Genomic DNA, 27,639 nt, shown 5'->3' on the forward strand with positions numbered 1-27,639 from the left:
ATTGAATAGCATTTTTATGAATCATTCAAAAATGTAACAAAATCAGTTATGGTTCAACAAATACAGACAGTGGTATTTAAATTCACATGTGGAACAGATACTAAGAACATAAACAGAGGAGTTAACGGTGCAGTTATCTTAGTTTAACTGTTTGTGTGGAACTCCAAGTCATCTCCTAGGACCAAAGAGATCTAGATTAATTAAACAACCTTGGGGATTATCTCTTTCCAGCCCGGTCATAATGACTTGGCGCAAACAATGGAACAACAGAATTCTTTGAAATCCCTTGGCTTGCTATTGGTTTGCAGACATTAACTGAATTGCAAACATTAATAACTGATATTATAAACATTTTACCTGCAAGTTGACAACAAAGCTTCCAAACATTTTGTCAAGTTCATGTCTATCTAGTCAAACATTGCAAAACTTTGCCAGAATTCCAAACATTCTGTCTAGTTCATATCTATATTAGGAACCACCTGTAACCGAGTAAGTGGGGGATGGGGGAGGAGGAGGGGAAGGGGTGAAGGACTTCCATTTGCCACAAGGCCAATACACTTTTGGCAGAAAATGATCCCCCATTTGCTGTTTGTCTAATGATTCCCATTTGGTGTTCACTAAAAACCACCTAGTTACAAATTGAGCATTGCATAAGGTCAGCTTACTGAAGACACCAGACAGAATCTTTCACTCTAGCCAGACTGAGAACTCCCACAGACAGCCCAAACACTGGACATGAGTCAGTCAGCTGGCTCAGTCAAAGCCCTAAAAAGTTGCAGGGAGGGAGCAGTTTTATGAGGGGCGACAGGCCAAAATTCCTCACAGCCAGTTACAAGGCCGCAAAGCCCTCAGAAACAGTTACAGGAAACGTCTAATTGAGGGGACTGATGCTCAAGTATGCCAAGCAGTTACAAAAATAATATGAACATATACCGTACCACTATGACTTATAAGCTAAAAGCAAAAGCAAGACAGTAATACTTCTTTGTGCAGAGAAATACTGAATAAGAGCTTTTGCCTTTAGCTTTTGAACTCTTGCTGTTTCTGCATGCTCATTATCTCAATTAAATGGACACAGACATAGCATATAGTCCTATCTGCCTTGCAGGTCTGAATAGTTTATCCACCATGCCATGGTTCCCCATCACACAAAATATAGGTCACTTGATTATATATTTGCTTAATTACATCTAAGTTTTTAACATTCGGCCAAAGGAAAATGGATTGCCTTGGAAAAAACATGTTCTTCATCGCATGAGAAATGAATCAGTGATTATTGAGATCTCACCTGTTTCTCCAAAGGGATTTCTCAGCTGCAACATTGCTCTCCTCTTGTCTCAGCCCAATTTCAGTTCAAGATATGATCTCAAAATATTGTTTTCTCCTCAATCTGTTTTTTTTTTATCTTTATTTCTCCCATGGGGTCCCTTAGGAGCAACAAGTGAGATCTCATTTAACATTTTGCTTTTGTACAGTATGTGCATCTGTGATATTCATTATCTTGACTTTTACAGATGACTCCTGGGCACAAACATTAATTTTACTGTTCTCTGTCTGTCTGATAGGAAGAGGAAATAAAGTGATGTATATAATTTATTTATGATTCAGAGTCCCGAGAGTTTTTGGTCTTGGTTGCTCCTTAAGTCAGTGCAACCAAGCTCCTCGCAATTCTTTTAATTTTCACGGCCCCTCATCTGTTTCTCATTCTGGGGGCTCCCGTCCTCCCTCCTCCTCCTCTCAGAGGCGCTCCATCCATCTCTGCGCTTTCGTTTCGTCTCACTCCGTCTTACCATACCGAAGACCCTCCGGTCCGCCTATCCCTCGTTCGCGACCGTCTCTCCACTACCTCGCCCCTCCCCTCGTTACCAATCGTTCGTCCGGAACCCCTCGAGAACATTTTTGGTCCGTGGCGCGCAATAAAAGTAACGCAGCTGCGTAGCTCTGCCATATTTGTTTTAATGACAAACTCAGAGAAAGTTTGAGATATTTTACCGTGTGATATCAAGAGACTTGAAAAGCTACCAAATGCCAGCAGTTGGGTCATTATTGGCCCGTGCTAGAGGGTGTGCATCTTTGCCGAGAGAGTTAAGGGGGCGGATGGATCATGTCTAAGTAGGTGCGAATACTCCATCGAGAGACTGCAGCTAATTATCTTCCATCAGTGGTCTGACTTGGCCCGACACCGGACAGCTACAGGTGGGTTTTTGTAGAAGCTGGCTGGACTATATTAATGTTTCATTGTTGATGCAGTTGACGCAAAGGTTTTGTAAAAAATCTGAAGTGCTTTTGTTTAGGACTGATTTTCAGCAAGAGTGTGAATGTGTTTTTGGCATTGGGTGCAGGCATGCATAACTTTTCCGTTCTGTTGACTGTGCTGAGATTTTATTTTCATTTTCATTTTTAGTCATATCTGTAGACAGTATCTCATTCATAACATGTTGAAAGCACCCACTGCCATTCCAATGAATCCACTTCATTGTAAATGATCTGACATTGAGTTGGAACATTGAATGTTCTTATTTCTTATCAACGTGTGGATAAATTCTGTCATGTTGCACTTTTATGAAACATGTCGGTTCTGTAGTGGGCTATCACTGCACAAAGGCTAAACAAATTCAAAGAGTAGAGTTATAAAACATGGAAGAGGAACCTTTTATGCAAAATGATTGGGCTTATTCGGGCATCTGGATCAGCATCACTGATTGTATTTCCTTGTCTTGTGGGAGGATGCAAGTGTGTGTATGCAATGTAATGACAGTCACACACACACACACACACACACACACACACACACACACACACACACATATGCATGCACACTCAAACACGCACACACGCGCACACACACACACACACACACACAAACACACACACACACACACACACACACACACACACACACACACACACACACACACACACACACACACACACACACACACATGCAACACAAACTTCAATATGCATGGCTAAAAATAGTTGTTGGCTCAGTCACCCGTTTGTGATCCAGGTAAGTTGAGTACACGGCTGGTTTATGTTATCATTATTTATGCGTCTGGGTATGTCATCGGAAGAGCTTAATTCAACACAAACATGGCTTCAATCTGGCTTGAAAATCTTTGAGGAAGATGAGGTCTGTCCAATTTTCAGACATGCATCCGACATGCAACACATATATTTTGTTTGTAATACAGTAAAAAGGCAGCCAAATAAGCAACAGCAAAACATATGCAGGAATGTGGAAAAGAGCTATAACAACAATGAGACTTCGATAACAGTTTTTCAAGGAGACACTCTCTGGCATGGCTCAGATAATAGTTGTCCTTGTAATTGGGTTCTGCATATTTTTTCTCCATATCAGTTTTATGTGGATATATAACTCTCATCACATCATTCACAGTTTACAGAAAGTACAAGTAGCATAACTTCCCTCTTCTGTTTCTCTCTCTCTCTCTATCTCTCTCTCTCTCTCTCTCTCTGCCTCATCTGCTCTCTCTCATGGGTAGTATGTCAGTCACAGGTCTTTAGGGTCGAACTCTTCTGGTGTGGCGCAAACATGATGCAGTGGACAGCGTGGACTCTCTGGTGCCTCCTGCTGGTTAGGGCAGAGAATGCAGGTCAGTGAGGCACGAATGAGCTGATTCCTCTCATCTAGAGATCAACGGCACCTGTGTTACATCACTGTGTTAACCCCAGTAAATCTGTTGACATTTCACACTGTAAAAACACAAGAATACCCTTCCCCAGGCAACTTTATCTCCTGTTATCAACTTCCTCCGAGTAGACATGGTTTGATGGTGCTGCTGGATGACCTGTGTGTGTTGGTCTCTGCAGACGGTGGTCAGGACAGGCAGTGCTCGCTCACCCTGGCGGGGACGGAGCACCCGGTGCAGGGCTACCTGGAGCGTTTCGACGTGGGGCTGGGCTGTGCGGCCAGGGAGAGTGGTCCCCGCGAGACACACGTCATCACTGTGGCCAGAGCTCCGAGCTCGACTGACCAGCAGGTGCACTGAACCCTGCTCTCTACCTCTGTTTTGTTCTCACTCTCTCTGTATTTCCAGTGTTAGAATCTTTTATTCGTCACTATTATCTCAGTGTAAATACATGAATATATTATTGTTTTGATCTTTTATTTGTCATTATTATCTCAGTATGAATATACGAATATGTTATTGTTTTGATCTTTTATTTGTCATTATTATCTCAGTATAAATACTTGAATATATTATTGTATTGATCTTTTATTTGTCATTATTATCTCAGTATGAATATATGAATTATTGCTGTTTCAGGTTACGGTGCTCTTGAGGCCGTTGCCTCATTACAAGCCTCTAGATCGGGACGTGCTGCTGGTGCTGAGCTCCCAGCGTGCAGTGCGCTGGTGGCTGGAGGCGGACGGCTTACCTGCGGGCCTGCTGGTGGTGGCTCAGGTGTGTCCCTTGATGGGGCTTTCACATCACACTCATGGCAAGCATGGCATAAGCAATTTAGTGTTTCTCAGGAAAAACAAGTGATCGAGGTGATCGAGGTAGTACAATAAGCTAACGTCTCCTCCCTGGTCTCTTGTGAGGTCACAAAACAGGGAACTTGAAGCAGATGCTTACTGTAATCAGTACGCCACGTTGTCTCCCCCCCAAAAAAATGACAGAACTATATGGCAAAATGTACATAATATAAAGTAATGTATTGAAAAACGTACGCTTATGACGGTGCTTTGTGTCCCGTTTGCCACCAGGCCTCGGGCAACTCCACGGTGGAGTCCCAGGGTGTGAATGTGCGGGTGCAGCAGGTGGCCTCGCTGCCCTGGCGCCCGCGGGCACTGCTGCAGTGGAGCCTGCAGCGCTACCGCACCATCTCCTCCCTCACCCACGCCGCGCACGCCAACCGCGTCTACGTCCGCCTGGGAGAGGGTAAGCCAGCTGCTGACACATGACATTTTGGGTGCATGGGCAACATGGCAAAGTTGTCAAATTTGATCTACTGTAAACTGGCATAAACAAAAAACAAGCATAAAAAATTGGTACTACCTAGCTCGAGTTGTTGCAGCAGTATTTCTTAAACATGTATTTAAAATAAGTATTTAAAATATTGCATTTAGTGTGTATTTTTGTAAAATATTGTTGATAAAACCAAATAGCCTACTTTTGGTGATGCAATGACATCGTAAAAGTGCAAACAGTAAATGTGTAGCCTCTGACTGGTGCTGACTTAATGTTGAGTAATGTGCCCAGACTTGAGATCACAATATTGAGATTCAGGAAGTGATTCAGTGCAAGATGAGTAACTGAGCGGCTAATATGTGGCTTATGTGTGGCTAATGTGTTTACTCAGACATAGAATCACACACTCCCACTGTAGCACACACACAGAGATCCCACTTCCTTGCGCGCGCACACTCACACACACATGACACACCATTACAGCCCCACCCCCCCGCCCACACACAGCATAAACCCCCCAAACATACACCATACCCCACCCCCACCCCCCAATACACAACATACCCCCTCCCTGTGCAGATACAGAACATATCCCACCCACTGTGCAGATGCACAACTGCAAAAAAAAAATGTGACTTTGATTTGCTGGACAAAGACACAATGCTTTGGTGGGCTTAGCCCACCCTGGCTCCTGACACCGGCCATAGTTGCACACACTTGCATGCGTGCTAATACACACACACACACACACACACACACACACACACACACACACACACACACACGCACACATATACAGACATATACATTCAAAAACACAGCTCAGACATGCATCCATTGAAAACAAATGTGCACAGATGTGTTTTCTTCCACTCTTGGTTTCTTTTTTCATTTCTTTTCTCTGCTCTACTCTTAGATACCAGTTTGTCCAGGGAGTGCCACCTGCAGTCTCTTTTCCTGTCTCGCAACTACCTGACATCTGAAGTCCAGCCACAGGAAGTACAAGGCTGTGTCCTACCTGGTGCTGAGTCTGACCCGGAAGTACACATCATCAAACTATGGTCTGCAGGATCTGCCCTCTGTGGGTGAGACCATGGCACTTAACCTCATACACAGATGTGTTTAGTAGAGCTTGGCATTGTAATGGTAACTTGATCATTCATTTCAGTGTAACAGTCAGTGTTTCTGATGGCTGACATGAAATTCTCTTTGAACAATTAGTTAAGCGGAAACACACACAGACATTTTCCATCTAACCCAGAGAAGCCCTCTTCTGGGAAATTTATACAGAGCCACCACTGCTTTTTTTACTCATTTGATGCGGTATAATTTAATTTGTTGATCATTGAATGAACATTATTGCCAAATAAACCGAAAGCTTGAACTTCTGAGTAGGCCAGCAAATTATAGCAGTAGTGCAGTTGGCCTGACCTTGCTGGCCCCATCGGAGTAGAGGTAAACATGTAGGGAAACCACAAACTGACTTCCAGACGTCGGACAATGTTTCCGTCGTGACTCAGCCCATTTGTGCCTCATTCTCCAACATGAGTCAGTTAAGGAAATCATTTTTTCTCTCTCTCTCATCTCTTTCTCTATGTAATAAATGAGTTGACTCATTCTGTGTCTGGCAGCAATCTGCAGGTGGAGGTGTCAGTCTCGCTACTGCCCCCGGTGGCCAACAGCGGCGCGCACAAGCTGGTGCTCATTCTCAGCAGCGCAGCTCCGGTGAACTGGGCCATCACTGCCACAGGAATCCGGGGACACATATTTGTCTACGTGAGGCCCTTTCTTTTTTTCTTATACAGCACATCTGTTTTAATGAGGCTCTAATCTTCCTCATTTTGAACAAAGCTCTTAATGCTCACTGCTTTGTGCTCCCATGGACAGTTACATAGTCACTGGGCAACCTGCCCTTGAAAACACAGAGATTGTGGTTGTTGCGGCTCTTGGCAGATTCTCCAGAGAAACCAAACAAATGGCTTTGCTTGCCTTTCCGCGACCTTGCGAGGTGTATACTATATCAACCTCTATGCTTCTCTTTGGGTTGTTGTTTTTTCGAAACCCGCCCACAGGCGTCCAACAGCGTGACCCCCCTCTACCCCCCAAGGCCCGATCTGACCATGACCAACATGCTCAGCTACGACCTCCTCTCCACCTCAGACCTCCTGGAGTGGGCCAATGAGAACGGCTTTCCCAGAGTGACCTCCTACACGGAGGCCGACCTGGCCAATCGCTTTGTGATCCGGCTGGCAGGCGGGGGAGCAGACCAGAACGGTATGAGCTGCTTTTAGATGTTTCATGTCTGACATGTGTGTTTCATTGTTGGGAGGTCTTGACCTCCTCTTACTGCCAAAGTGAAGTTTTCTTTATAATAATGTGCGCTGTGTATTTTAATATCGGTGCATCGGATAACACAGCATCGAATGCTCTACACTTGGTCCATACAAAGCTAAGAAAACAAATAGTTACATATAATATTAGTAATTATTTTAAGTCTCTCCCACTGAATATCTCTCTCTCTCACACACACGCACACACTTTCTCTGTCTATTTCTCCATATCTCTCTCTCTTTCTTTCTTTCTTTATGTTTTTTTCTAACCCTTGTTCATGAATCCATCCCTCTTCTCTCCCTCCACCAGTGATGGTCCCCGTCAGACCACCCAGGCTGGGGGAGCCAGCGCCGGGGCAGTGGCTGACCGGGGACGGGGAAGCTCAGGAGGCCGTCAGCGTTCAGTGTCAGGATGGTCAACTAGTCGTGGCTGTGGACAAACACACCTTACAGGTGTGTCTCTCAAACTGGAACTGTCTGGTCCTCTGTTCCCCTATTTACAGAAATGTTCTCAGTGAGAGAGCGAGACGTGCAGACAGACAGACAGACAGACAGACAGACAGACAGACAGAGAATCACCTCAGACTGTAATATTTGACAGCACTCTTGTAGACTGTAATGTCTTGACAAATGTTCTATTTTTGGACCAGAAACCCAGCTGAAATCACTTAGAGGTCAGATGTAGTATTTACCGCTAACCACCCCTCTCCCCCTGTCGCCTCCCCACACCTGCACAGGCGCTGTCTCTTCCTCAGGCAGCGGTGACCTTGCGTGACCCCGGCTGCCTGGCCTCGTCCAATGGGAGCCATTTCCTCTTGGCGTTCCCAGTCATTTCCTGCGGGACCGAGGGCTTGCTGGAGGGCAGATCCCCAGCTCTTCAGTATAAAAATACGGTGAGACTCAGACATCACGTGTCACTCACCACTCACCACACACACTACCACTGGCAACAGGCTTCTAGGAAATACTTGAGCATACCGCATATCTCACATCAGACAATGGAGTGACTTGTTTGTTGCAAAATATTGAGAATGTCCGGCGACAGCGCATTCAGAGCAACGTTTCGAAATGTTTACTCGGCCTTGATTAGACAACCATAATGTTTGGAGGAATGAAATTATAGAAAACATCCACATCATGCATGATGGCTTGTGGAAGAAGTCTCTGGAAAGTTCTGGGCTCTGCAGCGCAGACAGCCGTGGTTGACAAATGTGTGTGAGGGGTCAGTCTGTGTGCAGTCACACACAGGAAAGCGCAGAGAAGCCACAGCTGCCTGTCTTACGCTCCGAGGCAGATCAGCGCTGAAGATAACAAGTAGGCCCCAACCCAAACAAACTCCACTCATACTTACTGTCTGCTCAGCGCTATGAGGAAAACAGTCTTGTTTCTTAGGAATAACGAAAGGTAGAGAGCAGATCAGGAGAATACTGTATTCCTGCTACACTTCTTCTTAGCACTTTGAGATCATTGATTTGATGTAAAGTGCAATACAAATAAAATGCATTATTATTAGGATAAGAGACGCGATGCGCTGTTGCATACTCAAGTCACATGTAGCATGAGACGTACACTAAGAAAGTATCACATGGACTGATTTTGCACTAGACAGGTTCATGAACCTACACTTTGGGATTCGTCATTGATTGTGTCTGACTACAAGGTGTACCCTTATTGGGTTATAGGAAAGATGGCCGAGGTGGGTCGCTTTCATTTTCTCTCGTCCTCTATAGCAGATTGGATTCGCAGAGGCACTATTGTTGGTGTCATTCTGAAGGATGCCATTATTGCCCATAACTGCACAGGGCCAGCTGCCCAAGGTGTGACCAGAGTCAGAATGTTCTTCTTTTTGACGCCCTGCGGCCCAGTTCTTCATTTGACTTTACTGCTTTCTCTTGCCAGGTGTTGCTATGGAGACATAGGCTCCCAGCCCCGGATCAGAATGAGACAGCGCTGGAGTGGACCAAAGAGCAGTCTCCAGTGGCCATACATGTGAGTCCACCTTCACACTTCACTTCATACTCATAACTGTTAGTCACCAAACAAACAAGGCCACTTAGTGTGTCACTGGACATCAGTTTATTCTCATTCTCAAGTGTTTTTGAAATGTAATGTAACTTCTCTCTCTCTCTTTCTCTCTCCTTCTGTCTCTCCCTCTTCCCCTCTCTCTCTCTCTCTCTCTCTCTCTCTCTCTCTCTCTCTCAGTTCAGTTGTGAGGCTCCAGGCTCTGCTCCTGTGAGACCTCCAGTGGTCCTCCCTACCCCTGGGTCTGGTGTGGGGTCAGGGGGCCGGCGGGGGGCCCAGATGCTCCCTGTTCTCACCATGCAGCTCTTTGTGACCGAACACTACGAGAAGAGGAGGACCGGACCCTGCGTCATCACGGCCGACAACCGCGTCTATGTGCAGGTCCGTGCCAGCTTGGTCCAGCCCACTGGTCCGAGGTTTACACTACAGTTCCCTTGTTTGTGCAGATTGCGTTTCCTGTTACGTAACCCCTGGGCAGGGCCTTTTGTTTGGCTCATATCAGCTCACCCTCTCAAGGCTGGCACACGCTGTCTCCTTGGCACTTACTCGTGCTTCCTTCGGCTCGATCTGCTATCAGATCACACTATTCTGGCTGATAGAAGTAAGGTCACCAAATGTTCTTCGATGCATCATTTTCTGATTTTTAATCTCAGTTGCTTTCCCTCAGAAGTAGACTTTCAGTCAGACGTATCACAGACTACTAGTGTAAAGTCATATCATACATTAATGAAGGCTCTTCTGTTTCCTTCAGATACTGTATGTTAGCGACTCATAAGTAAGAGTCAGTATTGATTATGATACCACTTTGAAGCACTCGGGATTGGTTGGTCTACATAAACTTGTGACAGGAAGCATCTTATATGGGGCTTTTCCATTGCATGGTATCAAGTCAACTTGACTCGACTCTTCTCGACTCTGCTCTACTCGATTTTGGTACCGGGTGTTCCTTTTCCACTGCAACAAAGTGCCCCATAAGCTAGCCGATTGCCATAGCAACACTGAAGAAAACAACTGTAGTCACCTTTTGGTATCGCCTCAGCCCGCTCAACTATCACACCTCCATTACCTATAAAAGGCGCTATTCTCTTTGTCTCTGCCCCCACAGATTACCGCAGAAGGGGTCTTCAAAGGAGGCGTGGAGGTCCAGTCGTGCGTCGTGTCCCCCCACTCGGGCCCGCGCTTATCGCCCAGCTGGCCGGTCATCCTCAACGGCTGCTCACGGGAGTCCTCCTTCCTCCTCACCCCGCTGCGGAGGGAGAGCGGGCGCAAGGGAGGGGCGACCGAGGAAGATGAGGACGATGGGGATGAAGACGAGGACGACAAAGATGAGATTAAGGAAGATGATGACGATGATGGTGATGATGAAGAGAAGGAGGAGGATGACGACAAGGAGAGAGCCAGAGCCCTGTTGTCCAAGCAGCAGTTTGCGGGGCATTCTGTGAGGAAGAGCAGGATGAGGAGCCGGCGAGATGGTGACGAAGGTCGGCCAGAGAGGGAGAGAGGAGCAAAGGACGAGGAGGAGAAGAAGGAGAAGAAGGAGATGAAGAGGAAGAAGGAGGCCAAGCCGTCCCATCTGAGGTTCAGCTTCGTGCTGCACCCCGTCTTCAACGACTCCGTCCACTTCCTGCACTGCAGCCTGCGCCAGTGTAGCCCTGGCGACCCCCGGCAGACGCCCACCGCGGCGCGGGCAGCGGAGAGAAGGTGCCAGGGCGGAGTGGCCATCCCAGCCCTCATCAAAGCCCAGCTCACCAGTCAGAAGGCCAACACCTCAGTAAGGAGACAAGGGGCACTTCTCATTCGTCTTTTTATATATCTTTCCTTCTTTCCTCGGTCCTTGTTCCCACTGATCTAGATAAAGAATGATGAAGCGGCAACAATGGGATAGTCTATCCAGTGTTCTTCATAGATCAGTGGGAACGAGCCTGGAGGACCGAGCATTGAGGATTGAGGAGAGAGGTTAAGAAGGGGCCTAAGCCTCTAGAGAGAATGGACATGGTTCAACGCCTCTAACTTGATGTGTTTCCTTTTTGTCAGTCTCCTTTTAGCTCTCTTTCTCTTCCCTCTCTGTCGCATGTGGCCTCAGTAGCAAACCCTTGTTGGTTTATCCTATTTCAATATTCAGAAAATCAGATCTTCAATCAAAACATCTCTATGATCTGAACCATATGTCCACATCTCTCTCTCTCTCTCTCTCTCTCTGACAGTGTGAGTACAGGAATCTGACCAGGCCCATGTTCGTAACTAAACGTCTGCTTCCCCCTGCTGGTGAGTACTGTGTACTCCACTCATTATGACAGGAGATGGGGAAAAACACTTTTTTGAACAGATTTAGTAAAATATATAGTATATTCTCTATTTTATACAGACAGATTTTAAAACTCCTCTATGTTTGTTGTATTGTAGAATATTTAACAAGGGTAAGTGTGCCTTTCCCCTTAGGCCAGCTGAATCACAAGCCCGCCATATGTAAATGTGTCCCCCCCGTAGGCCAAAGGAATCACAAGCCCGTCATGACACAAGCAGAGATAGCGATGCCGAAGTCCCTGCGTACCAGTGCATCAGGTGATGCTGCCATCTCTTTTAGTCAGCTACTTCAGCACACCCATCTAGTATAGATGAATGACATATTTTGATATTTACTGTATTTATATGTGTTATGTGTGTGTGTGTGTGTGTGTGTGTGTGTGTGTGTTTGGGGGTGGCGGGACTAAACTGTAGGTCAACACCGTGCGATAGAGCCGTTGAAGCCCAGTCCTCTACAAAGTGGTGAGTGGCCGTCACTGACCCCTTCAACTCATTCAGTGGCAAGCAGGAGAGAAAGAAATATATCATGTGTTCTCTTCTTACTGGTCAAGTTAGTATGAAGAAACTGTGTAGGTGATTGAGTGCCTGTATGTGTTGTCCAGGCTCAGGAGTGGGCACTGGACCCGTCCTTGGGATTGTGTTCGCCGCTTTCTTGATGGGCATCTGCCTGATGGGGGCACTATGGTGCGTCTACTCTCGTACAGGTAGGCACACACACGCACACACACACACACACACACACACACACACACACACACACACACACACACACACACACACACACACACACACACACACACACACACACACACATACACACCACTAGCACTCGTGCCCACCCACATACACACACACACACACACACACACATACTGTACACTTACACACACACGCACATGCACACACACCAACACTCGTGCCCCACACACACACACACACACACTGGTAATGTTCTACCCCCTGCATGTGGAAGGGCCAGCTGTTAACAAGTTATAAGGTGTCACAGGATACAGTCAAGCTGCCTCATAAGCCGGCGCTCAAGCCCACATCTCATTGGTCCTTTCTGTAGGAACAAGAGCTGATGGGCCGCAGGGCATAGAAAACATGGGCAAGGATGCCTGGAATCATGCGGCGCTTCTGGAACATTCCAACACAGCTGTGTAGAGGTGAGACGAAGCCAATGTTGATTTATACGTAAAAACGAATAAGCAGTTTTGCTCCAGCCAAGAACTGGTTGAAATTCTTGACTTGAAAAATCTATAATAGTTCTGAAAATCTATAATAGTTGTTTCTCTCCTTTATGTTAAACACAGGCTGGTTCGGCAAACATGGGGAAGCAACCACTTCGAAGCAAACCACTTTTGTGTTTGTATATGTGCATATGTGAGTGTGTGGTGTGAATACTGGTCATGTTTGATGGTACAGTATGTGTGTGTATATCTGTGTATATGTCTATATTGTGTTTATGATCTATCTGAGTTTGTGTACTATATATTTGTATATATTTGAGAGCCTGAGTCTGGGAGGAAATCAAAGCTATATTACAGAAGATGTGAACTATTTCTACCACTAACTGCCGCCAGACCCCAAACCAACCATTTTACCCAACCCGTTGTGTATACCATGTACTGTTCATCCAGTGGATAGGCATAACATGTGCCAATATATGTGTGACTGGGCATTGCATTACCCCTGTAAAGAGGACCCCCCCCCAACCCCACCACCACCACCCCCTTACCCCAGAGCAGAGTTGTGTCTCTGGCCCTAGGGTGCTGCTGCTTAAATACAGACTGTGTGTGCTGAAGAAGTGCTCATATGTGTTGTGCACTAACTGGGACCCTGTGTGTGGTTGGTTTCTGTCTGTAATGAAATACAGTTGTTCTGTGCTGCAGATGGTGTCTGGTGCTCGTGTTTGGTGGATGACGCAGGAATGTGGCATGGCTGCTGACACAGGGGCTTTTATTTCTTATTTGTACACACCAGAACTCGACAGACCCTCAGGGTGGAATGAAGTACACACACACACACAAGGCATATGAACCACACAATACTGAATAGGGTGTTTTTAAGCAAACGGACGCGCACAAGATGATCATACAGAATAGTCACAGAAAAGAGAATACATTTATATTTATATATGTGAATGTATGTTTGTGCATTGCGCACACAGTAGAGTTCAGTTTGGGTGATAGCTGTCGGAGCCAGCTGTGCCCATGCTGCTGCTGCTGCGGCTGCTGTTGCCACAGCTCTGCTCCAGGTGGCGCTGTAGCTCCACTTTGCGCTGGAAGGAGCGCGAGCAGTGCGGGCAGCCGAAGGGCCGGTATCCGTTGTGCTTGCGGCTGTGGGTGATAAGGTTGGAGCTCTGGCTGAAGGCTTTCCCGCACACCACGCACACGTGAGGCTTCTCCCCTGGACCACAGGCACAGAGAGAGGAACAGTCACACTCACACTCACCATCAGTGGGGTTAGAATACGTGTGTTTTCACCAGTATACCACGTAGCCTACAGTTGCCCTATCCACCCTACCTCAGCACAATACGGTGAGATTTCCTGTCTAAATTAATGTTTGTAGGCCTACATGACTAAACTGATGCTATCTTAGCTAGTAGGCAATGTCGTTCTAGCAATGACCGTGTGGGAGTATGAAATACATGAGTATCGTAGCGTTCTCATGACCTCAAGATTCTAAACAAACCGAAACAAAACATCTCATGTCTCATGTCAATCCTACACACCAGCTGATCTGTCTCTCATCCTCTCACCCTACATTACATGAGATTACTAATCATGGCTCTGCGTAATGGCAAGAATAATTCTTGCAATGAGATCACACGGCTTGCCCCAGCATTTCCATACAGTGATCTGCATAATTAGTATTCATAGAGCACATGAGTGTTATTTGCCATGTCAATATGTACAGAAATACATCTTCAACATAGGTAGCGATAGTGTAGCTATTCCTAACATGGAAGGGAAGACAAGACTTAACGAGAAGAGATTGACTCCTGTACGATCCTGATGAGGAGATTCACCCCTAACATCAAATGCAACCTCATTTATGTCGGTAAAATTGGAGAGGTCTACTGGATTAATCCCCAATGACTTTTGCAATATTTGTACCTAATTGCTTTGCTTTTAGTCTTTGTAGTTATTATTCATTGATCATTTTAAAAGGCCTTGCCAATAATGTGCATTGTACACAGACAAAGTAACAAGCCAGATAGAGATACAACATAGATGATACAACAAACTCTAGTCTAAATGACTACGTGTCCATGCGCGCGCGCACACACACACACACACACGCACACACGTACTTATATCCTATTACTGACCTGTGTGTATGAAAGTGTGCTTCTTCATGTCAGACTTCTGGTGGAAGCGCTTGCCGCAGTACTGGCAGGGGTAGGGCCTCGTGTCTGAGTGGATGAGCAGATGGGTGGACAAGGTGGACGAGCGCTTGAACACCTTCCCACACACCTTACATCCAAAACTACGCTCCTGAAATGGACCAACAACAACTCTCAGAAACTGGAGAGTAACATTTTCAGATTTTAGATCAGTTTTCTTTATGAGTGGACCAGTATGGAACCAAACGGACTTTAAATGAGTGTACCGTCACACCGGTGTGTTTGGAATGTTGGAAAATTAACATTCTAAAGAATACCTGGGTTCATTGAATTCTACATAGAATTTTAGAACGTTGAATTGTTGCGGAATAGAATCTTGTGTTAGAATGTTCAAAACCCACCCTTTTAAAGGTTAAATGACCGAGGAGCACTTTATCATTGTTTAGTTGAGTTTGGCCACTGGTGCCCTGATGTGTTTCCTAAAAGAAGTCAGTGCACTGAAACGACACATGCCTTGGTCCTGCCGTAGACTCCTGTGCTCCACTGGAAGCCATAAGAAGGGTCAGAAGAGTTGACTGAGCCAGCCAATGGGAGCGGGATTCTGCTGACATGTGACCTGCGCAGGTGAGTTACCAGGCCTACCCCAGACGACAGCACCTGTTGGAGAGGAGAAGCTCATGAGGAAAGCTCACCTTCATGGATTTAAGGCCTTTATCCAGAAAAACAATGTTCAGATGAATGAATGCCATACCACTGATGTTTTGGAGGGACATGTGAATTAATGGCATGTTAGTGCTACCTTATCAGATCTAATATTGAACCTTTATTTTAACAGGCTTTATTCATAGCCAATGTCAGTCATTGCCATGGACATCAACAATGTTTATGTAACTGGTTAGACATAATTTTAGTGGCAAACACAAATGTAATGCCAATGTGCATGTTCCAGACAAGTAGGTCTACAGGCACCACATCCGTTGGCTTGAACGCTAAATAAATGTGTGGGTCGCGACTTTATGAACATAGGAAATTGTGGGTCCCAAAGCCAGACCAGTTAAGAACCACTGGTTTAATGCACCCAAAGCTCTATGGTTTTAATGAAATAAGCATTTGTTTACTGCGGACCACAATATAGTGGTTTCTGCCCCATGTCCTGGAAGCTCCCGTGAGAACATCAGAAGCAGAATTAACTGATCGTTTTTTAGCTCTCCTGCACTCTGCAAACGAATGTGTTGTCCCTATCTGGATACAGAGATGTGTTAAAACCAACGGATGTTGGGCATGCCTTCAACACATTTGTTTTAAGATTGTGTGGTGATATTGATCTAGATGCAGTGCTGCATTTAGCAGCCTGAGCCCTAAATGATAGACCCCGATCGTTTTCCCACATTCCACATTCCATTTTTGTCACCAGAAATAAAAATAAATCTGTCTGGGGCCACAAACATATTGGAACCATTTTAAAAGAAATCCGGTTTTAAACATCTATCTTTATTATAGCCTATATAGGCATATGGAATACTCACCATACTCTGCATCCTGCATTGTAGAGTATATTAATTTCACTAACTGTTAATATGTTGGGACAGTTAGAAATATTTCCCATACAGTTAGAAATAACTTCCATTTTTGGAGAAAGCCAGCGAGCCACTAGAGAGCAGTTAAAGGGTGTGTGGCCCACCCCAGACCTAGATTGATTCTCTAGAAGTTGTGCTTGTTTTTTTTTTATGGTGCAGTTCAGGGGAAAAACACACCGTCAAGCGTTTAGTATGAGCTATCTATATATATGCAGTCCTTTACCTTCTCACAGAGGGGACACTCGTAGAGGGGGGCCTTGAGGTTGATGTGCTGCCGGTAGGTCAGCAAAGCGTGGACCAGCCTCTCCAACTCCATCTCCCTCTCCAAGCCGGCGGGTCCGTAGGGGCACCAGGGCATCTCAGACTGGGCCAGTCCGTCGGGAGGAGGGCATCTGGGCGCCCCTGATAACAAATCAACACAGAGGTGGATGGTAGTGGTGCTGATGACGTCTCAGTCTCATGACTCCACAGAGATGGCGAGAACAAAGTGGGTTCAATTAGCAGGCAGAAATGTGCCCGGGTTTCTATTCTAACACAAGTTGGGTAGACACTTCCGTGTTATGTGGTGAGCTGAGACATACTGTTCATACCCATGGGAAATGCAGTCCAGTTTGAGTTCACTTTGGGACCAGGATGAAGGCTAGTTGTCATGGAAGCGTGACTTGGGGAATTGTAGTCGAATGCTGAGACAGAGCGGAATTGTCTGACCACATCTGGTGAGGGGCTTCTCGGAGGCATTTTGACTTCCTGGTGCCGGCCGAAGGGTCCACTCTTGGGCTGAGAGTGGCAGTGTGTGAGGCGTCGGGTGCGAGACCACACCCTTTTGCTCTTGACCAGAAATGAGCGTGGCATCGTAGGGTTCTCTGTGGAGCTAGAAACATCCACATATTCATTGACAATACAAGCCCCTGCAAAGTCTACTCTATCCAAAATGAATAACTGAAGTTAGTTAGCACATTAAAGTCGATTGCTCATGATGTGTGGCACGTGCACTTGATTCCAAGCATGGTATTCAAATTGTGTCAATCGGCTACTAATTCAGGTGACGATTAAAATCACCACTGTGGGAAACGCTACGTATCTCCACACTCTGTGCCACTTCAGTTGAAGGCACAGACAAACACACACACACACACACACACACACACACCACATGCACATGCACATACACCTGTGGCAAGACTTAAGTTCAGTTAAAATGTCAGAGCTTGAGGTTTTGGCAAGGAACCACTGAAAAAAATGTAGACCATCTGTGTGAAGATATATTTCACATTTACAACATCGACTGTCGATGCAACATAGCTGCTAATACCTTTGAGATAAATGTATCTCACAGGTATTCGCATCTTTTTTTTTTTTTCAATTATTTATTATAATCGGTTTGAAGCACGGGAGTATTTCTCACTGCCCAAAGAGACAGCAGTAAATGTGAGTTCTCTTCTCACTTCTAACTCTCACTTACACCAACTCAACTCACAACAATTCAATTCATTCGGAAGAAATAAAACTTTTTCAACATGAATATTACTGGTTTCACGTTGACATATTTTTGTTGAAGTCATCACATCACAATATATTCTTAACCGTATTATGTCCATCCAGGATCATCCATCTTATGTTTTGAGAAATCAACAAAAATTCAAGGATTTCTGCAATAGCAGCAATTACCACTGAAGTATTTTACAGTCCTAGAAGTTTTGTATTACTTGTTTTATTCAGTTCAAAATAAATTACAACAGACTGCTAATTATACTGTACACCTTGAATTAAATATCTAAAGCGGAAGGCTCCACATTAGTAATCCACAGAGATCAAACTAAAAGAAAGAAAGCTAATGAATGAGAGTGATAAATATAAAAATAAAAAAAACATAAAAAACATATCAGATAAACAATGCAACAGCTAAAGATATGAAATTCTGAGTAAGTGTTTGTGATTCGTCGTTAGTAGTCATCAGATAAATGAAGATGTTTGGAGTAATTACATTTCCCATTTATATATATGCTATAAGCACAAAATGTGAAGATTATATCTGCCACCTCTGCTGAAGGGACTTTTCAGGGAACATCTGTAATTTTGTAAATTAGAGTTGTGTCTTTCTCAGTATACTCCTATAACACCTATATCCACTACAACATCCTATAAATGATTCCCCAATGAAATATCAATTTATATCATTGATCCTAATAAAACTGGTCCTAAAAACATATTGTTTTATAGGGGGAAAGAAGCTCAATAAGCACTATCCACCACTTACCGTGACAGCACCTGTAATTGTTGTCTTGACTGATGCTCTCCCCTAAACTCTCTCTTTCTCTCTTTCTCTCTCTCTCTCTCTGACTCTTCCTCTGTCACGCACACAGCAGAATGAATAATCGCGCGCTAAAGAGAAGAGAGATGTGATTTGGCTTTCAAAGCAGAAGCCTTGTGCTGGGGGTTCTGGGGATTGTACTGTACCAGAGATTTGATAGAGGGCATCCCTACAATTTTCAGGAAAAGCCATGTTTAACATTTCATTTCCAAAATTATACCATCCAACATTCTAGTCGCTGTTTTTTTTTATGATTATTATTGTTATCCCCCACTAAATATCTAGTAAAAAAAAAGGGTTTTTAATAAATTTAATGTAAATGTAAATTGATTGAAAACTTAAAACATATCTATGAAGTGTTTTGAGATGTATACCCAAACATACACATTTAGTGACAGGATCCAGCACACTGTTCCATATATGTTGATCATGATGTCCCAGAATAGAGACCCATACTCACCACCGTGTCACCCTCTCAGCAGTAAATGCCACAGAGTCGCTTCCCCCAATGTATATTTAACCTCAGGTTCAATCCAATGTTGGCTGTACTATGGTCCCAAATATGAAAAATAGACAGATCTGCTCTTTGTTGCCAAGTGCAAAATCAAGGACTATGAAGAACAATGTGACAATGCGACAGATGTGAGTGAAGTGTGTACAGCCCCACATCGGGCATGCTAATCCAGCCTACAAAGGCTCAGCAAGAGCGTGTGTGTGAGTAAGAAATGCACTTGTGAGGTAGTGGTGAGAGTGTGTCTTCTTCATGCATGAGGCATGCATCTCACTGTACTAGCTAATCTTTGCTGTGACCTTAGCTTAGGTAAGATAGAGGATGGTGTAGACCACAGAAGCTGTGTCACTGCTCTAACACCACAAAGGCGTCGTGATATTTATGCTGATTGGAAATGTGATTTGAGAATTATTTCGAAAGGTTTCATGAGGATGGCATAAAAGGTTCAAACTTTGATCACGCTGTCAACAATAGGACACCTGAAGATGAGAACCCGGGTGAACCCAGTGCTTTCACTCACATACAGTACATACAGTATACATTGACACGCTTTTGCTCGTTAACATCTGTTATTACGTCAAAATTCATTGCATCTTGTATGGGGACGTATGTCCTCTATATGTACTAGGTGTGAACCACTTTTGCACGTCCAGTAAATGTCTATTTAAGCTGGTTTAATAAGCCATAACAGTCACAGCTTTTCTCACACTTTCATCACACTTCACTTTCAGAGGTGTGGGGTGGTTGACGGGCCAAAGGGGGGAGAAAATGGTAGCCGTGTAAAGGCAAGCGTGATTCAATCTGAGGAGGAGTGAGTGAAAAAAGCTGCACTGGTACGAGGTGCAGCCGTTTCACCAGCAGCGCGGCTCGTCCTGCTGTGAACGCAGCACGACCATAACCCATACGCACAGCCGAGGCCTGCTCTGTAGCCTCTTTCGGCTCACATTCTCTCCCTTTTCTCGTCTCTCTTTTTCTTCCTTCCTTTCTCTCTCTCTCTCTCTCTCTCTCTCTCTCTTGCTCTGTCTCTCTACTCTGTCTGTTTTTCTGTCTCTCTCCTTCCCTCCGTATCTCATTGTGGTTAGTGTGGCTTGGGCCTGGCAGACAGCTCCAAGTTTTTTGTCAGGTGCAGGTGTGTGTGTGTGTGTGTGTGTGTTTGAGTATGTGTGTGTGTGTGTGTGTGTGTGTGTGTGTGTGTGTGTGTGTGTGTGTGTGCAGGCTGCAGAGACGGAGCGGTGGGCTCGGTGGGTTTGAGTCGCAGGAGAAGTGAGGGTGAAGGGAGGGTGTCGGTGGGCCTCATTTCTCTCTGTTTCTCATCTTTCTCGCTCCTGCGTTGTTGCACTAAAGCTTTCTTTCTAGGAACTAAGGGTAGAAAGAGAGAGAGAGATGGGGGGTTGGGGTCACGAGGAAAAGGGTTTCGTAAGGGGGGATTGTCATTCATCGGGTTTATGCTCTTATGCTTATGCGACTCTAACCGATGTGTGCGCTTGAGTCTGTCTTTCATGTTTGCACAACGGCTCTGCTAGATCAAATGAAAAAAAACACAGCAATAATTTACAGTAGACCTAGGAGTCAAGCAAAAACATGAGCTAAAAGTGTGACAGGTCGTTGGAGAAATATGTCTATTGTGGTAAAGAAATGGGTTTCAGACAATTGGTTTTGTCCATTAAGGTTATCATTAACAAGCGGTTTCTATACAGAGATTCTACGAGGATACTTTAGTAGTGGATCTTAACCGGGTAAATACTGTCAGTCATTACCATGCTTGGAGATCACATGGCTGTATTCCATAACTTTTTTTATTTTGAATAAAAACAGAGCAGGCTATCAAACAAAAATTCAATCATATTCAGATCTATTTTCTGAATATGATTGAATCTTTTTTTTTTCTTTTTTTTTTTTTTTAAGCAGCCGTGTGAACTGAGCGCCAGCTCCCTGGTGCCTACAGTACGTGTTTCCTCCAGTAACCCCTGTGAGTTTTGAGAAGGGCATGAAAGTGAGAACGATGATAAATCATGTGAAATTCCTGTCCGCTGTCCCCCAACCCGTGCAGGCAAATCTATCTATGGGTGGCAAAATTCCTAATCAGATTCTAAGAAGAGTGAAGTTAGACTTTCTCACGGTCTTTCTCTTTCCCTCTCTTTCATTCTCTCACTGTTTTGCACCCACAGGTCTCACATTCGGTGCCATACTTCACACTTAGCCCACCCACCTCAACAGAACGAGAAGGTCAAAAGAGCAGCAAACCTTTGTGCCAAAAACTCGGACCACAATGCAACAGTCATCATAACACGTAACATGTAAACATCTCTTTTTCACTGACTGGCCATACTGTGGTTTAACAGAAGTGGTTCTGGCACGTTCAGTGTCAAGCTGTTTATTTTTGCCTCAAGTTTATTGTGTTTCACTTCATTATGTCTGTTGATGTTTATTATGTCTGTTGCGTGTTTATGTTTATTATGTCCATTGATGTTTATTTTGTCTGTTGCGTATGTAGTTTGTAAGCTAAAAAATTCAACTCAAATGTGTAGTCTTGGAAACTCCCTGAGTGCCATTTTACACACACATTAGACCAGAGTTTTTTTTTTTTTTTTTTTTTTGCGAGAAGGGTTTGTTTACATGTGCCCTTTCAATGACCTGAGATGCGTTGTCACGCAAGGTGAGATAGATACAGTAGTTTTCTACGCCACACACCCCCCAAATCTCATCTATTTCCAGTGTGGTCCTTCCTCCAGTTCTTTAATGTGGCTTTTCTACTGTAGACTCTCTGTCTCTGCAGTGACTCCTCTCTCTCTCTCTCTCCCTCCCTTTCTCTCTCTCTCTCTCTCCATATGTCTCTTTTGTCTCTTTCTGTCTTTGTCACCTTGAAAGCTGAGTGGGAGAGAAGGGGGTGTGGGAACTGCCATACTCGCCAGTACTCATAGCCCTTCAGCGGTACCACCGCCACCACCTCACCGCAGAGACACATTCACTCATCACTGCTGGTAGGTAGAGTTAGGCAGACCCATGGTAGACCTTCCCCCCTCCATTCACACATCTATATTTCCACCTTGATTCATCTGCGTAAATACACAGATTGAAACTTTTCGAGGCTGAATCGGGAATGGTCATACTGTAGATAGCACCACCAGAGGAAGTGAAGCCTTTTTTGATATCTCACCAACACTGTCAGGGGGATGTTCAAGGGAATGTCCTGATGTAAACAGCGTGTGCACTTTTAGTAATGTTCTCAACACTCTCCTCCTATCTGCCATCACAAACCACTCACTGACGATGAGTGCTTGAAGGCATTCGGTCTTCATCCTTTGAGAATGTTATTAAAATGTAAGGTGATCTAATTCCTCTTCCTCTTGTGTGTTCAGGGCCCTTTAAATTAGCCCAAATCGAACCACTTCACTTGCTCTTCCTTTTCTCTGAATTCAGCATATCACCGGCAAGCCGTGGCCTGTTTGTGGCCTCTCTGAGCTCAAGCCCTTGATTTATGAGCTAGATTTTCATGCAGTAGGCATCCGTTCTGATTTCCTGATTGGTCGACATGGGCATATCTGGCACAGCTTCCGACCTCATTTCCTGTTTGTCTAAAGCTTCATGAGCTAGCTATTATGTCATCAACTGCTGACTTGTCGTGAGATAGCCTCAACTAAACATCAACTACCTGACAACCAAATAAACGAAGGACGTGTTCACGACTGTTTCTTTATCTAAATGAGTCAAAGATGATCTCATTTTTCACACCCTTCCTTTATTTATGACCACTGCGCTAGCAAAGTGGTTTAGTCAGAGCTTTGTTTCTTCTGGATTTTATTTATTATGACTGCCATGACAGCGAAGTGGCATTTATAATTTACGCTATTTACTTAGTTTACTTGGCATACCCTCAGAAGTCAGGGTAATCATACACATGGAATTTGGTGAGGCTCATAACATCTCAACCGAATATATAGTGGCGATTAAAGTGGCATGTTTTTGCATGCGAATTACAAATGAGGGGTTAGTGGTTAGGTTGATGCGGGCCCTTGAGACCAACATACCACGGTTCGGCAATCCGATTTTGGCTTTCAAGGGGGCCCGATACGGAGTGCTTCCTGTGGACCAAGTACTTATTTTCTGTACAAGTCTAATGGAGCTAAATTCCCATCAGGTTTCATGAGCCCCGGTGTTTCGATGATCCAGGAATCATCAAAAAAGGAAGTGAAAACGTTGACAACTTCCTTAAACCTTAAATACATTAGTTTGTTATTCCATAATTGGTTGCAGTTATAACATTTTCAAAGTATTTTTTTTAACCCAGCCAATAATGTAATAACCAATCATGAAATAAGTTATTACATTATTGGCCAAAAGTTTTCACACTTTTGGTTCAGAAATGTTATCATTGGCAAGTTATTGGCTTCATTACACCTAAATGATTGTATTATAGGCCGTTATTACATTATTGGCTGCTGTAGACTGTATACTGTCGAATTATGCGAAAACGTGAAATTCAACATTTTAACCCGGAAGTTTGTTTTTGTGGATTTTCTCAAAATAACCTTGTGCGCAATGGGACTGATTTCGCTTTGAACGGTCACATATGCTAAAATATACAATGACATAGCAACATAGCAACCAGTTCATTGTTGAATTACCCAGTGTGCTTTGTTGAATGGCCTCAATATTTTATTGTTTTATGTCATGTGATTGCTAGTATAGGAGTAACTTAGTGTTTGAAGTAATGCAGTGATGCAGGATGTGTGCATAGTTTCCATGCTTATTGTGTTTCCACAACAATTTAGTGAGTAAATCCACTGAAATTGCAATTGCCACCATCTTGGTGGAGTGATAGATAGATAGATAGATACTTTATTGATCCCCAAGGGGAAATTCAAATTCAAATTATCTAGCTCATAAATTCGAGTGTGATGTGCAAGATCAGAAAGCAGAGTTTGCGCTATGTCATGGTTAAAATATATTAAGGGATAAAATTCCAGTTATTATTGAATGTATATCACTATCAAAGATTAGCTATAAAAGAAGGCATTCAGATCTGCAGGAACAGGTCATGTCTCCTGAGGCTAATAGAGACAGTAATTGATGGTGATCGGAGGGTTAAATCCATTCTGACCAAAGATCCCAAAACTCCTCCTGTGGCATCTTAAATGAAAAGGAACAGTATAGGCAAAATGTACTGTAGACCTCACTCAATAACAAAAGTTAATGTTTCTTTGTCTTCATGAAACCACCACTTCAAAACACCCACACTCAGAAAATCCAAATCACTATGCAGAATGATATGACACTATTTTCTGTGAATATACTATCTGAAACTAAAACTGCTTGTTTTTACAAGGTGACAATTGAGACAATGCTGGTATTGTCATGTCATAGTGAATCAGCATCGTGAGAAGCCTCAAATGAACCACATGTAAAAGACAACAGGCTGGGATGGGCAACAGTCAAGCAATGAGGTCCTATCTCCTTTTTGTCTTAGTCTGCAGCATCTGCAGTGCAAAGCCAGATGAGTAAGCGCAGAAGTTTCATACAACATGCGATTAACACTGGACCCCACCCTGGTGCCTTGGTTGAGGGACATCTATTTATACATATCTCTGTTTGTTCCTGATATGGTGCTGCAAAGGTGTGAACATCTCACACACTCCACCCAAGCACACCATACACCATCTCTTGAGATATGTTAAGCCACAGGCCTGAGAGCGCAACCAGTTCCCTCTGACAAACACACACACACACACACACACACTCATTCACTCTCACACACACACACACACACACACACACACACACACGCACACACACAGAGAGAAAGACACACACATACAGAGAGAGAGAGAGAAAGAGAGAGAGAGAGAGACACACACACATACACACACACACAAAGATGTCTCTTCATGTAATTCCACAAAACACTGTCAAACTCTAAACTGCCAATCTCTCCTCTTATACTGTACCATTACTTAAACATAGCCTGTCTCACTGTATAGGCTACTTAAACACAACAATCAAGCTGAGGCAGGCGGGAAAGAAGATGAGGTCATGTTTTTCACCTGTCACATCAGAGAGTGCATTTCCACTTGTGATTTCACATTGTGAAAGTGCTGTCCCAAACTTTGAGTGGTTGCAGTATAGGCTAAGCTGCACACTGTGCATTTCTTCTGTCATTACTGGAACTCTCCTTGGCATTCACAGTTAACCGCATGCACAACCACATGCACATTCACAAGCTCACAAGCACACAAATATCCAAACACACACACACATACTGTACACACACACACACACACACACACACACACACACACACACAAACAAATGTTTATATACACCACATACCATGCACACAAACCTGTTCCAGCTGTGCTTTGAACACACAGAAACTGCATGTAACGGATAGTCAGAGCACCACAGGCCTAGATACAGGGAAACTATTTCACACCTGTTTGAGGAAAATCTCTTACGGACACACACACACACACACACACACATACAGAGAGAGAGAGAGAGATACAGAGAAACACACACAGACACACACAGACACTGACACACAGACACACAGACACACACACACACACACACACACACAGACATTTATAAAAGAACCGCAGGTGTTTTACTGTCAAGAAGATATTGTTTTAAATCGCATGATTATGACTGGCCACAATCCACACACTGAAATAGGAAGAAGGCACTGCATTATGTGTGCAGAACACAAACAAATAGCCTAAGCTTTTAAATGAACATAAGATTAAACATAGCCTAAAGGTTCAATTAAAATACTTACATTTATTATTACAAATGTTACCAAAAGCTTGATAACAATCATTAATGAAATCATATTTAGTGTGAAGTACAGACTGTTCTAATATGCCTTGCTCTTGGGCCTGTATTCGTGAATGCGCTAAAATGGTTAGACGTCAGTGTATCCCTTTAGAGCTCCTCAGGAATTAGTAGGAACTACTATGAACAATACCTCCCTCTGCTGTCCAAAAAGCATGATATCATGCAACAATCTTCAAAACGCAGTTAAGTGTGGCTTACGGTTCAACTTGTGCAGGTCTACTCCTTTGATAAAAACACAGAATTATGGCAAAGCTTTTATATACTAAACACACGTGCACTCATTGAGGTTGCCGGGATAGGCGTTTATGACCGTAGGCCTAAACATTTATTCCCATTTCCCCGGGCTCGTTTTGCCATGACAACCTCAAAGGAGCAGAGAAACACGTGATGTGACCGCCTTTCACATCCCGGATCAGCGCCCCTATTGAAGTTTGTGCGAAAGTTTCGGTCCGCTCCCGAAAGAACCGGACTGCACCGGACTCGAGGCATTGAATACGGCTGAATTGTACTGAGTCGCGTTATAAAATACCGTCAGTTGAACAAATCTGCATCACCTTCTGAAATGGAGATTTAAAGTCAAGAAAGTGTGATTTGATCCAGCAGAAAATCCGCAGTAAGTTTTTTCCTCATTGAATGTAAAAACAAAAAACACAGGTTGACTAGCATATGAGTTAGATATTTTTTAGACTTAAACAATTTCCCACGTCATTATTATGGTATTTCTATTTTCTGTTTGCTGCACTTCTCTGTCACAAACAAACTCACATTCTGGCTCATTATGCGTTATCTGAGAGCTATTCAGTATACTGCCTTTAGCCCTTTGGGACTCCAGTCAGAGGTCAGTTGTCAAGGGGTGACCTGCTGGAACCCCACGAAACTGTATTCAGAGCTCTAAGAATGATCATATGATCATCTTTGTTAAATGTAATTTGTACAAGTAATAGTACTTGCTAAAACAACTGTTCCTATAGTATTTTTTGCTCCATATTGCCAAGCTCCCCATGACCCCCCCTCTCACCCATCCCCCATCTGCAAAATACCCTCTCAGTTTGAAACTCAGATTTAGACTTTGTAAACAAGTTGTTTTGCTGACTTTTCTACAGTGAAGGCTTTGTTGTATTCCAGCAGCAAAACTTTGCTCAGAGCTTTTTTTTTTTCAGTTTAGTTTCATGATATTAGTCAATTACTGGAGACTCACAAACTTTGATTGAATTTCTTTTCTCTTTTTCCTGTGAAATGAATTTGCCTCCGGACCATCTTTCTCCCTCAGCCCTGTCCCGCTCCCACTTGACGTCTCGCAGAGATGTTCACCCTGTCCGAGCTGGCGTGTCTGAACGAGCGGCAGAGCAGCTACAAGCTGCTGAAGCCCTGGTGGGAGGTGTTCATGGACTACCTGGTGGTCCTCATGCTCATGGTGTCGGTGCTCGCCGGCACGCTGCTGCTCTCTCGCGACCGCGTGG

General features: G+C 44.2%; 2 protein-coding genes across 5 annotated transcripts; one reads left to right on the top strand and one right to left on the bottom strand.

The window, feature by feature from the left end:
• Positions 1–1,904: 1,904 nt before the first annotated feature.
• Positions 1,905–13,480, top strand: engl (endoglin, like). 3 transcript variants are annotated; one of them, XM_062531901.1, is made up of 19 exons: positions 1,905–2,196; positions 3,507–3,617; positions 3,835–4,004; positions 4,293–4,430; positions 4,736–4,910; positions 5,857–6,025; positions 6,572–6,716; positions 7,013–7,214; positions 7,581–7,723; positions 8,008–8,163; positions 9,170–9,259; positions 9,473–9,673; positions 10,398–11,063; positions 11,497–11,557; positions 11,732–11,854; positions 12,011–12,058; positions 12,199–12,300; positions 12,666–12,762; positions 12,910–13,480. In XM_062531901.1, exons 2-18 carry the CDS (start codon positions 3,557–3,559, stop codon positions 12,758–12,760), a joined length of 2,745 nt encoding a protein of 914 aa, XP_062387885.1. In that variant the 5' UTR covers positions 1,905–2,196; positions 3,507–3,556; the 3' UTR covers positions 12,761–12,762; positions 12,910–13,480. The 3 variants fall into 3 exon arrangements, with proteins under 3 accessions (XP_062387885.1, XP_062387886.1, XP_062387887.1); XM_062531902.1 differs by having other exon boundaries at positions 8,026–8,163; XM_062531903.1 differs by having other exon boundaries at positions 1,906–2,196; positions 11,780–11,854.
• Positions 13,481–13,545: 65 nt separating this feature from the next.
• On the bottom strand, positions 13,546–19,522 carry LOC134076101 (zinc finger protein Gfi-1b-like). 2 transcript variants are annotated; one of them, XM_062531108.1, is made up of 6 exons: positions 19,295–19,522; positions 17,114–17,394; positions 16,747–16,925; positions 15,460–15,603; positions 14,932–15,097; positions 13,546–14,005 (listed from the first exon to the last, which is right to left on the bottom strand). In XM_062531108.1, the coding sequence occupies exons 2-6, from the start codon at positions 17,373–17,375 to the stop codon at positions 13,773–13,775; spliced, it is 984 nt and encodes a 327-aa protein (XP_062387092.1). In that variant the 5' UTR covers positions 17,376–17,394; positions 19,295–19,522; the 3' UTR covers positions 13,546–13,772. The 2 variants fall into 2 exon arrangements, with proteins under 2 accessions (XP_062387092.1, XP_062387091.1); XM_062531107.1 differs by lacking the exon at positions 19,295–19,522 and adding an exon at positions 18,781–18,905.
• Positions 19,523–27,639: the final 8,117 nt, after the last annotated feature.

Source organism: Sardina pilchardus, chromosome 3 (assembly GCF_963854185.1).
Source record: "Sardina pilchardus chromosome 3, fSarPil1.1, whole genome shotgun sequence".
Taxonomy (NCBI): domain Eukaryota; kingdom Metazoa; phylum Chordata; class Actinopteri; order Clupeiformes; family Clupeidae; genus Sardina; species Sardina pilchardus.

What these genes read in the sequence shown, in the direction of transcription:
- engl (XM_062531901.1), top strand. Translation starts at nt 3,557, where the DNA reads ATGATGCAGTGGACAGCGTGGACTCTCTGGTGCCTCCTGCTGGTTAGG. An exon ending in GGGGACACATATTTGTCTAC is followed by an intron (nt 6,717 to 7,012) that starts GTGAGGCCCTTT and finishes ACCCGCCCACAG; the next exon opens with GCGTCCAACAGCGTGACCCC. An exon ending in CGGGGGAGCAGACCAGAACG is followed by an intron (nt 7,215 to 7,580) that starts GTATGAGCTGCT and finishes TCCCTCCACCAG; the next exon opens with TGATGGTCCCCGTCAGACCA.
- LOC134076101 (XM_062531108.1), bottom strand. Translation starts at nt 17,375, where the DNA reads ATGCCACGCTCATTTCTGGTCAAGAGCAAAAGGGTGTGGTCTCGCACC. An exon ending in CTGGACTGCATTTCCCATGG is followed by an intron (nt 16,926 to 17,113) that starts GTATGAACAGTA and finishes ATTTGTTATCAG; the next exon opens with GGGCGCCCAGATGCCCTCCT. An exon ending in AGTGTCCCCTCTGTGAGAAG is followed by an intron (nt 15,604 to 16,746) that starts GTAAAGGACTGC and finishes CCTCTCCAACAG; the next exon opens with GTGCTGTCGTCTGGGGTAGG.